The sequence below is a fragment of the Asparagus officinalis genome, chromosome 8, assembly GCF_001876935.1.
Source record: "Asparagus officinalis chromosome 8, Aspof.V1, whole genome shotgun sequence".
Taxonomy (NCBI): domain Eukaryota; kingdom Viridiplantae; phylum Streptophyta; class Magnoliopsida; order Asparagales; family Asparagaceae; genus Asparagus; species Asparagus officinalis.
Genome location: NC_033801.1, coordinates 74,314,919 through 74,326,546, shown reverse-complemented (window position 1 = coordinate 74,326,546; position 11,628 = coordinate 74,314,919). Strand labels below are relative to the sequence as shown.

The 11,628-nt window shown below is 34.5% G+C and overlaps 1 protein-coding gene across 1 annotated transcript in view; it reads left to right on the top strand.

Annotated features, from left to right (window-relative positions):
- The window catches only part of LOC109821377 (histone acetyltransferase GCN5), a 51,987-nt gene continuing 47,417 nt past the window's right edge, over positions 7,059-11,628 (top strand). Inside the window, exons 1-2 of the mRNA XM_020387568.1 lie at positions 7,059-7,173; positions 7,222-7,325. Coding sequence (XP_020243157.1) covers positions 7,059-7,173; positions 7,222-7,325 — 219 coding nt within the window. The remainder of the gene's footprint in view (positions 7,174-7,221; positions 7,326-11,628) is intronic.

The following is an 11,628-nucleotide window of genomic DNA, read 5'->3' as shown; positions in this document are numbered from 1 at the left end:
TTATTTTATTTTTTAAAATGAAAAATAAAGAAAACAAAAATTTTATTTTATTTTTAATTTTTCTAAAAAAAATAGATATTTGTATTTTGTTTTGGATATATGAAAAGAACAAAAAAAAATCAAGAAAACCCAAATAAAAACCAAAAAAAGAAAGAAAACTATCAAATCTAATACACACACACACACACATACATACCACAAGACTGATGAATATGCATATGAATACTAACTAAACAGATATGAAGTGAGTGCAAATAGTTAGTACATGCCAGTGTATCTCATCATGCATCTGAATATACAGATAACAAGTAAGGGTTATAGAATATACCTGGAACTTTCCCTTATGAAAGGATAATATAAGATATATATAAAAATTGTATCTTCTCATATACATGTAGACCAAAGATTGGATATTTAATAATTTGAACTTGCAAGCAATCATCGTGTGTTGTTTAAATCCGTAGTCGACCTACAAACCTACAGAATGGTAGATAACACTGACCTAAGGATCCACATAGATCCATGTTTGCTAGCAATAAGGCCTTTCAGTACCCAAATTTGTTTGACTATTTTGATCCAATATCTCATATGACAGCTCATAGAAATGTGTCCAATTTTTCCACATAATGAGCACATACAATGATAAGTTCCATTAGAGATAGGATCAAAACAACCAAGATTATTACTTTTTTACAAAAGAAGGTTGAAACTTTTTATGTTTTCTAGAATATGAATAACCAAGTCTAGTTTTAGCTTTTAAAAACCGTTGATTGAAACGATCATGTTAAGACCTTTTTGAACCCAAAGAAAAGTTCTTCACAGCCTTCTCCAAATCACTAATTTTGGACTTTAGTCATTAATTTTTGGAAATAATATTATTGTGCATCGAGTTTCAAACTTAATTCATTCAGCTAACAAATCATAATATAACTCATTTTATTTTAGCAACAAAATTTTCCCTTTCACATGATTATTTTCAAGTTGCTTAGATAAACGAGAGATTTGATTTTGTAGCTCAGAACATTGTGTGCACTTGAAAAGATGTGATATCATGAGATGAATTATCTGAATTCAAATTTGATGGAGAAAATTCCACTTTCTTTAACAAAAGCTTATTTTCTTTCTTCAAGCTTGTATTCATCCTTTTTGTTACTTCATATTTTTCAGTAATTTTCTCAAGGTGAAACAACATCTCCTTATATTTAGAATATAACTCGTCATATGAAGGATACATCTCTTCATTTGAACTTTCACTATTAGAGCCATTGAAAATATCTTGATTTGAATCTGAAAACATTGTATTTCTTCCCATGTGACGTGCATGTGCTCTTTTGTCATTATTGCTCGAGCTTCTCTCCGAGTCATTCCAAAAAGTTGTTTTAGAACTTTTTCCCTTCCCTTTATAGGTTTTTTTGTTTAGTGGGCAATTCTTCTCCAGGTGGCCGGTTTTCCTACATCGAAAATAAATTAAATCATTATTAAAATCACTCTAATTATAATTACTTACCTTACTTGTATAGTGATTTCATATATCTTGTAGGTATTTTTGACAATCCTTTGACTTGAGGAAAGATTTGTAGCCTTTAACAAATTGATCATCCTTGTCTTCAAAGCTCGAGCTTGATTCCTTCCTCTTCTTTGATAGGGATTTCTCCTTCTTCACTCTTAAGGCTGACAACTTTTTCTTTGAATCTTCTTCTGATGCATCTTCTCTTTCTTTCATTCGGACTTCGTATGAGATAAGATTGCTTATAAGATCATCAATAGTAAGTTAATAAAAATCTAAAGTTTTTATATTGCCATTACCTTAGGTTCCTAATCCCGAGATAGAGAACAAAGTATTTTTCTACACAGTTCCTTGTTATCATACTCCTTCCCTAGCACTTTTAACTTGTTCATGATATCAGTGAAATCTTGTGGACATCTCCTGGATGCTCTCTGATGCCTTCATCTTGAAGTTCTCATATTTGCTCACCAGTATAGCAAGCTTAGCCTCTTTAAACTACAAAGTTCTTTCGTGTGTAACCTCTAGTATTTTCTAAATTTCCTGTACAGTAGAATAATTAGAAACATGGTTAAATTCTTCAGCAGTAAGCAATATAAAATATTCATCTCTTTTATATTATAAGAGTAAATTTGTTCATGCTGTGGAATCTACTTATTCTTAGTTAGAATGACTGTAATACCATCTACCTCAGTAGTATGTTCCTTATCCCCATGTTCTACACTCTCATAAACATCTAAACTAGTGGATGATAAAAAAAACTTTTATACATGCTTTTCAATAAGTGTAATTAGTGCCATCAAAAAGTGGGGGTCGGTTGATAGCGTGTCCTCGAGGAAAATCTAAAGCGGTGGTAAGGTGTGACATCTCTACCCTAGGTTGTGATACTAAAAATGGGTAACGAGGCTCTGATACAATTTGCTGGAAATGAGATGTAAGCCTAGATGAGTGGTGAATATGATTGCTATAAATTTTTTGAATAGACACAGAATATGTAGTGGGAAATAAAAAAACTAAGAGCAACCAACGCATGGACACAAAAGATTTTTATAGTAGTTCAGATTAAAATCCTACATTCACTCTTCCTTCTCGTGAAAGGCCTTTTTCACTATGACCAGAATTATCCCTGAATCACAATCCGATTTAGTAGGCTTTACAAACAGGACCTTAGAATCTACTAGAAACCAGTCGAGGTACCCAACTCTTCATAATGACTAGAAGAAACCTAGCCTTAACTAGCCATACTCAGTTATCCCGGCTTGAGCATGCCAACCTTCAATTACATTGGCTTGAGTACGCCATCAAACGCGCAAGTTTAAAATACAAGACCAACCCTAAAAATAATTAAAGTGCAATTAAAAAGATCTTATAGCCATTTTAACAAACCACCTTTCAAATCGATAATGTTGAAGATCTGTGAAGAAGCGGTGTTAAAATCAAACACAAAATGCACTTCTTCTCATTGAAACAATCTCTCAATATTGAGCACGATGAGAAGAAGTTGAACGAGGCTCGGGGAATCAAATTCTTACTGAAACTCTCACAAACCCTAGAATTTGATCTCTTAAACTTATACAAATCTCATCTCTCTTTCTTGTTGTTAATCCCTTCCCTAATCCCTTTTTAAATAGACCTTAATTGCATTAGAAATAAGTCCTGTAATCAGTATTAAAATAGGAGATCAAATATGTGATCGAATGGCTGAGATTAAATTTAAAAATCTGCCAAAATGTGTCCAAATAATTGATGGTTAAACCTGATCATCGATGTTTGATGTTGATCATTGATGGTTCCCTGTAGTCCATCAATTGTGCAAATTCTGATTTTTTAATATTTACAGATCTTTTACTATAGCCCATCGATGGTTGAAGTAATCATCGATAGTTGACTGTAGTCCATCGATGGTTCGATTTCTCATTTTTAGAAAATACAGATTGTTGACTGTAGTCCATCGATGACCTGTGAACCATCGATAGTTGCCTCATGGTCGTCGATGGTTAGAGGCTAAAATTAACTGTTCATGTTAATTTTTGCATCGTTTTGAATCACAACTTATTCATATCTGTTTATTCCTAAAATGTATCATCTCACAAGCTAACTAGTACCAAATGATAGTTTGCTATTAATCAAACAAGAGATATTGCATGAACAGCATTCTACCCGATCATCAATGGTTGATGCTGATCATCGATGGTTCCCTATAGTCCATCAATTATGCAAATTTTGATTTCTGAAATTCACAGATCTTTTACTATAGTCCATCAATGGTTGAAGTGATCATCAATGGTTGACTATCATCCATTGATGATTCGATTTCTCATTTCTAGAAAATGTAGATTATTGATTGTAGTCCATCGATAACCTGTGGACCATCAATACTTGTCTCGTGACCATCGACGATTAAAGGCTGAAATCAACTATTCATGTTGATTTTTGCATCGTTTCGAATCATAACTTATTCGTACATGTCCATTCCTGAAATATATCATCTCACAAGCTAACTAGTACGGAATGAGAGTTTGTTATTGATCAAACAAGATATATTGCATGAACAATGTTCTACACATACAAAGTTCTAATAAAACCCTAATGATGTTTACAGATTAAAAGTTTAATCTCTCATTGTATATTTTCTATTCTAGAAACTTTTTCCACAGGTGGGAACTCTCAAGTTTTCTCTAATCTTTTGCTCCTAGCTTTGTAAACTTTTGATAGTTTCCTAGTTGAGAGTGTTAATTTTATGGAAAAATTTATTGTTCCACAACACATTTTTTTAATTTAGAATTTTAATCAGATTAGTACTCTGACAAAAAACTATTGTAATTGTAGCATAACTGGTTATCTGTCAAATTAATTAGAAAAAATTAATTTTTTTATTTCTTTTGAAAAACGGCTAAAATACTAGATTAACCTAAAAGTAATACCCATTTACCAGTTAGTTTGAAATGTGACACCCGTGATACTTTAAAAGTGACAAATATGTGACACATAAACCTTTATGATTGCCGGATATAACTTTTAAGTGTAATGTTAAAGGAACTTTACATCTAGACCTCTAAATCTCTCATGTTATTTCAAATTAACCCCTCTCTCCCTCCCTACATTGTGAAATTTATAATAAAAAATATTCCTCTCTTCCCACTATCTCATCCCTCCTCTTTCCCATCATCTCCTCCATTCTTTTCTTTTCCATATCCGCAACTTTTCCTCTTTCATTCCTCTCATTCTACTCTCTTTTCATATCCTCACTCTTATGGTCTTATCTTCTTCTTTCTACCATTTTCTCCATTCCTTTTTAGCTCCTCTCAATCCATAACCTCTCTCCCACTCTCTTCTTCATCTGCTCCTCTTCCCCTCTCTCACTCCTTCTCATTCCTTACTCTGCCCACTCTCAATCTCCAACATCAAACATTCTATCAAAACCACACCTCTTTCTCCTCTTCCTCAATGTTTAAAAAAAAGTAATTAGGAGAAGGATGTTGGATTTTTGATAGAATACTTGAAGTCAATGATTGGTGGGTAGAGCAGGGGGGTTGGGGTAGGGGGAAGAGGGAGTGGGAGAGAGGAAGAGGACAAGAAAGAGGACAGAGTGGGAAAGAGGAGCTAGAAAGAATGAAGGAGTTGGCAGAAGGAGAATATAAGACCATAAGAATGAGGACATAAAAAGCTGGTAGGAGGAGAGAGATGATGGAGGAAAAGTTAGGGATATAGAGAAGAAGAGAATGGAGGAGATGGTGGGAGGAAGGGAGGAGTTTTTTGATACAAATTTCACAATCTAAGGAGGGAGAGATGGTTAATTTGATAAATATGAGAGATTTAGGATAAATATGAGAGATTTAGGATCTATATGTAAAATTTATTTTATATTTCAACTATCTCCGGTGATCGGAAAGGCATATGTGTCACCTACTTGTCTCTTTTTAGGTTAAAATATCGCCAGTGTTACTTTCTAGACTAAACTGGTAGAGAGGTATTACCTTTTAGGCTAATATGATATTTTGGCCTTTGAAACGTAGTTCTCATTGAATTAAAATTACTACATTCTTGTTTGAAACAACTTAAAGAGAATTTTGACATCAGCAAAAGGAAAATTTTAAGAGTTGATTGCAGATAGACCCCCTATAATATTGTTGTTTCACATTTACTATCCTTGTTATTTAATTGCTGCCTATTGATCCCCTGGGACATTTTTTTAACGCTTTATCTCAACAGAAAATTTGGCAGATTTTGTCTCTGAGTGAAATTAGTGAGTTTATCTAACAGTAAAAGGGTCAAACCCATGATGTCTACTTACAAAATGAAACTACAAAAAGCTTTTCTTTTATATTGGGGTTTTATCCTATTCGACCCTTAATTCTTTGTTGATGTTGTATTAGGCCCCTAAATCTTCAAATTCACATTTACACCATCAAACAATATATAATTTTTTGTCTAAGTGACACTCCCTAATTAGATTTGGTTCATAATTACAATCAGAGTATGATCTAGCATTGAAAGAAACTAATATTATTTAGAAACATGAAAATATGAGGGTCGAATGGAAAATTTAAGAAAAAAATTTAGGGTGTCTACTAATATAGGCAAAAACCTTTGACATTGGGTTTTTTTATCAATATTAGTCCCTTGTATCTTCAATATTTTGATATTAGCCTCCCAAATTGTTATATTTTGAAATTAGTCTCCTAAATCTTCATGTACTTGAAAGTAGTCTCCAAGATCTTCATATTTTAAAATTAGTATTTTAAATCTTTTAAGCGTTTTGAAATTAGTCCATCTAGTTAGCAGCAGGTTGAAAGATCTCGGTGACTAACATTTAACACATTTGAGGGACTACTTTCAAAATATGAAGATTTGGGAACTATTTAAATGCTTAGAGACTTGGGGATTAATTTTCAATTACGATGATTTGGGGACTAATTTCAAATATGAAAGGTGATGGAGACTAAGGGCCTGTTTAGTTGATTTCCTAAAGTCAAAGAAAAAGAAATATGATAAAGAAACCATTAAAAGTTAATTTCCATCCATTTCTTTAAAAAAATCATGAAATGAGTTTTCTTAAAAGTAAGTTACACCATCTAATAAAATGGAAACAACTCATCTCATCTTATCTTTTTCTTAAATTTAAAAAGTAAACCAAACATAAAAAAAGAACGTATAGGAAATACATTTTTTATAATTGATTTCATGTTTCTTTAGCCAACGAAACAGCCCGTAATTCGGACAAAACCCTTTCACATTTCCTGCGTATCGCCCGTGCAGAAAGATCCAATCCCTCACTCTTCTTCCCACTCCCCGAGCAAAAGAGAGGGGGAAAAGAAAGAAAGAAAGAAAGAAAGAAAAAAAAATCCCAGCCCATGGCGGACGGTGGCGCGGCCCCGTACCGTTCGAGATCCGGCCCGCGTCGCCCGTCCCCCTCGCAACCCAACGCCATCGGCCTCTCTCCGCCCACCTCGGCTCAAGACGACCACCAGTTCCCTCCCCTCCCCCAGGACGAAACCGAGGCAAGCGACACCGAGGAGACGCTCGAGAGAAGACCGCCGACGAGGGACTCGTCATGAGGACTTCCACGCCTCCGAGTGAAGACGAAGGTCAAGGACCGAGGCCGGACGGCCGCCGTGAACGGCGGCTAGCGGCGGGACCGCTGCGCCGCCGGAGGGGCAGGGTTCAGAGTGGGGCCCATAGGCGGCCCGGTGGCGGGCGCCGGGCGGGGGTTTGAGTTGCCGGGATTGTGGTGAAGGAGACATCCGGCAGGGAGATTTTCACGGAGAATATTCAGACTAGTGGGGCGTACAGCGCTAGAGAAGAGGGGCTCAAGAGAGAGGTGAGTAAATAAACTGGATAATTTCTTTTGGGTTGCTTAATGTTGAGAATAAATTCAAAAAGTTTAGGCCTTCTTGATTAGATGCAGTGTGGACTTGGTTTGTTTTGTGGAGCAAAGGGGTTTTGTAGAAGGCTTTGGTGGAATTTTGAGTGGGTTTTGGTTGAAATTCACGGGGATAGACCACAAGTTCAATCTTTATAAGGTTAAATACAGAGTATAATTTGTGTAAATTTGGTTCTCACCGATTTAGCTTTACTTTTATGCTTAAAAAATGTTTGGGTGAACTAGGGAAAGAGAGCTTTTTTTCAGATGGCTTTGATTTTTTTTATTTTGTTGGATTAAATCAGAAGTTTCATCTTTATGCTCCTTGATATATCTCAGGGCCGGCCCTGATATTCTTAATTTTTCACGGGCCCTAATCAAGCTTTCAAATGAGGGGCCTGTATATACAATATTCCATACACAAAAAGTTCTATAAGATAGCAAAATATTTTTATTAAAATGAGACAATAAGCACATAATCGTATTAATATTAAAATCAAAAAACTTCTTGATGCTTTATAAACAACACAAGTCATACTACATTACATGGGATCGCCTTGCATTTTGAGCTGCAAAATTATCAATTAAAATGTTCCAATCAAGCTTCTCCAATAAATTTTTTTCGATAGATATCATAGTCAATCCATTCAATCTCTCTTGTGACATTGTTGACCATAGATAAGATTTGATGAGCTTCAACTTTGAAAAGCTTCTCTCGGCCGATGCAACTGTAACTGGTATTGTCAATAATACTCTATAAGCAATCCAAGCATTTGGAAAACAACAATTTAGCATTTTCATAAAATTCAATACTTCAATTATTTTTTTTGTTCCTCTTGGTAATACTTCTCTTAAGATTTGGAGTTCTGAAAATAATTCTGTCCCATTAATATCAAAATTTTTGTCATGCTTTAGGAGATCTTCAAGGTTAAGACATGAACACTTCAAACTATCATTATCTGCAGGCTTCAACCTCTCCAAATTAAACAAGAAACCAAAAGATTCATTATACTGTTGAAACTGTTCAAATCTACTCTTGAGTGAAGAAAGAGCTTGATCAACGATATATATGAAGTAATTGACTCTAAATGATTCTTCAGCTGTCATTGCCATCTCTTTACTAGTATTTTTATCAAAATGTTTCTTTCTACGAATGATGCGACGTTCACGAAAAATGGGTTCAACTTTCATTCTAACTGCAAATTCTTTAGCCTCAACCATAGCTGCTTCAAATCCATTTTCTCTGTAGCTTTCAAAAAAGAAATGAGCCCTCTTAAAAGGTCTATAGCAACATCAATCTGCATATCCTCTGATTGCATGATTTTACTTATTTTGTTAATAGCATTCAAAATATCAAACCAAATAACCATACCAAGTAAGAACTCAAAATCCTCAATTTCATATGTTGCTAAGCACTCAGCATCACTTTTTGTCTTGGGATCTTCACTAGAACTTGCTAACTAAACCAAAGCATCTCTTATATCTGGAGCTTGGAATCTTATTGCTTTAACACTTTCAACTTGACTTTCCCAACAAGTTTGTGATGGTGGCTTAAGTGTGAAACTTTTAACATTATCTGTAAGAACTTTCCACCGCTTTGTAGAATATGCAAACAATGAATATATACGCTGCACCACTCCGAAAAAAGATGAAGCTTGCGAACAAGAGTTTACCATATCACAAAGTGTAAGGTTAAGACTATGATAACCACAAGGTGTGTAGAATGCTCTAGGATTTATCTCTAATAATCTTCTTTGTACACCTTTATGTTTTCCTTTCATATTAGAACCATTATCATACCCTTGTCATCTTACATCACCAATATCAAGTTTAAGCTCTTGCAAAATATTTACAAGTTCTTCAAAAAGTCCTCGTCCTGATGTATCTCCACCTTTAAAAATCCTAAAAAGAACTCCTCCATCTTTATTGGGCTTGTTGAAATATTCACGCATCTTAATATAAGTGACATTTGCTCTTCATGGCTTGCATCCGGAGTACAATCAAGAATAACAGAAAAGTACTTTGCTTCTTTAATCTTTTGGATGATTAAACTTTTGATCTCATCTGCTATTTGAAGAATAAATTCATTTTGAATTTTGTGACTAAGATAATGATAATGAATTTCTTTCTCCTGAACTCGACAAACATGCTCTTTCATTATTGGATCAAATTCGGCAATCATTTCTATTATACTTAAAACATTTTCATTATTTTCTTCATAAAGCTTCTCATTATCTCCACGAAATGCCAAACTATTTTTAGCAAGTGTTTTCACAACAGAACTACTCTCAATAGTACTTTTCTCCAATGTTCTCATTCTTTGTTGATTTGTTCTTCAACACTTTTATCGATTGTCGCATTTTGTCGTAATCTGATCTCTAATTCAATCCAACTCTTCATGTTAACAATGTGTTCACTACTTGTTTCATGACTTTTAAGTCTGGCACTGAGATTTCTCCAGTCTCTAACTCCATCATTTGCCAATTGAATTTTGTTTGCATCATATTTGAACAACTTACAACAAAAACAAAAAACCTTGTCCAAAGAATTTGAATAGATTAACCATTTTCTATCATGATGTTCACCATTGGATAAGTTACGAATGTAATGTGTTGAGGAGAAATGTCTGCCTTCTGAATCTTTTGGAAAATCAAGATTATCATTTCTTTTGGGACCTCTTTCAACTAGTAAGTCTCTCAATCTTTGATTAATATTTTTCCAATTTCCTGGGTCATTTATGTTTGAAGGCCTTCTTTCAAGGTTTTCTTCTTGTACCTAAACTTCATGTTCGTTTATATTTTCTTCATGTTCATTTACATTGCTATTCTCATTCAAATTTCTAATCTCATTGAAATCTTTATGTTCTTCACCTTCGTCAATGGAATTTCTATTCTCATTCAAATTTTCATTAACCAAATCCTCGATTTCTTGATTTTCAGGTTGCTCATTTTCAACATTCACCGAATCTTGAACTAAATTGGAATATGTATTTCTACTACAAGTAATAAAATTTTCAAGTGCTCCCGCTTGAGATCGATTGAATTCTTTAATTTTTTGTTTCTTTATCCGCTTATCATGTCCAGACATATACTTTCGAAGAGGCATGATATCCAAATTTAATTCTGAATCTGCTACAATCTAATAAATATCAAGAAAAATAAATTAATCAAGAATTCCTACCAAAAAGCATGTTAGGGACTAAAATATATCAAATATTTAAATTGAAATTTGAAATTAAACAATAAAATCTAGTGAGAACTAATTCCAATTTCAATTTTAATTTAGGTCCTAATTAATTTCAATTTCAATTTCATAAAGTCCTAATTCCTAAACCCTAATTCCACAAAGCCCTAATTCCTAAACCCTAGTGAGAACTGAGAACTTACAGATAAATCAAAATTTCTACATCAATTCACAATTTTGTCAAAAGAAGCATAGAAGTGAAGAAGACAAGAAGTGAAACCCTAACCTTGGCTTGGTCAATGACGGCGGGCCGACGGCCGGCGGGTGAGAGTCGAGAGGGAGGAGGACAAGTCGACAAGGACGGGACACGGGAGGAAGATCCGAAGATTGGAAGAAGAGAGGTCAGAGAGAGAGAGAGGGTTTTCAGTTTTCTTTTTTTTTATATGTGAGAGCGGCCCTGGATACAGAGGACGGGTTGAAGATATGAGTGGTTTTGTTGTGTATTTATGCTATTAGAACCCTCTTAACAATTTTGCACAAAAGTCCTCTTACTTTTTTCATATATATATATCTATCTAAAATGGGGGCCCTTGTTCTTTAGGGGCCCTAGGCGAAGGCCTCTCCCGCCTATGCCCAGGGCCGGCCCTGATATATCTTATATGTTATGCAGTTGTGTTTGATAAGGAATCGAGTGATGAGTGATTAGAGTCATGTTATCTAGTTTTATGGAGAAGCATGTTTCCGATCTTTCCTTTATGCTGTTTGATCTGAATTGGTTTTGGAAGTCTTTTTGTTGGAGTAGTGGTTTTTGGTTAAACAATGTTAGATGTGTATGTAAAGAATTCTTTCTCTAAAGCACTAATAAAATGATAATGTTATAATATGGAAGCAGTGCAATTGCTTTATGAAGGAAATTTGGAACTATGAATATCCTTCATACATGGATCATAGTGATCTTTGAATTTCATAAGGTGCTTTTCAAAGGTCATGACACTTCACAAGAACTCCAAAAACTCCGAAAATGTGGTCAAGTTAGTGGTGAATGGTGGTCGGGGCGACAACAGGTAAGGTGGTGAAG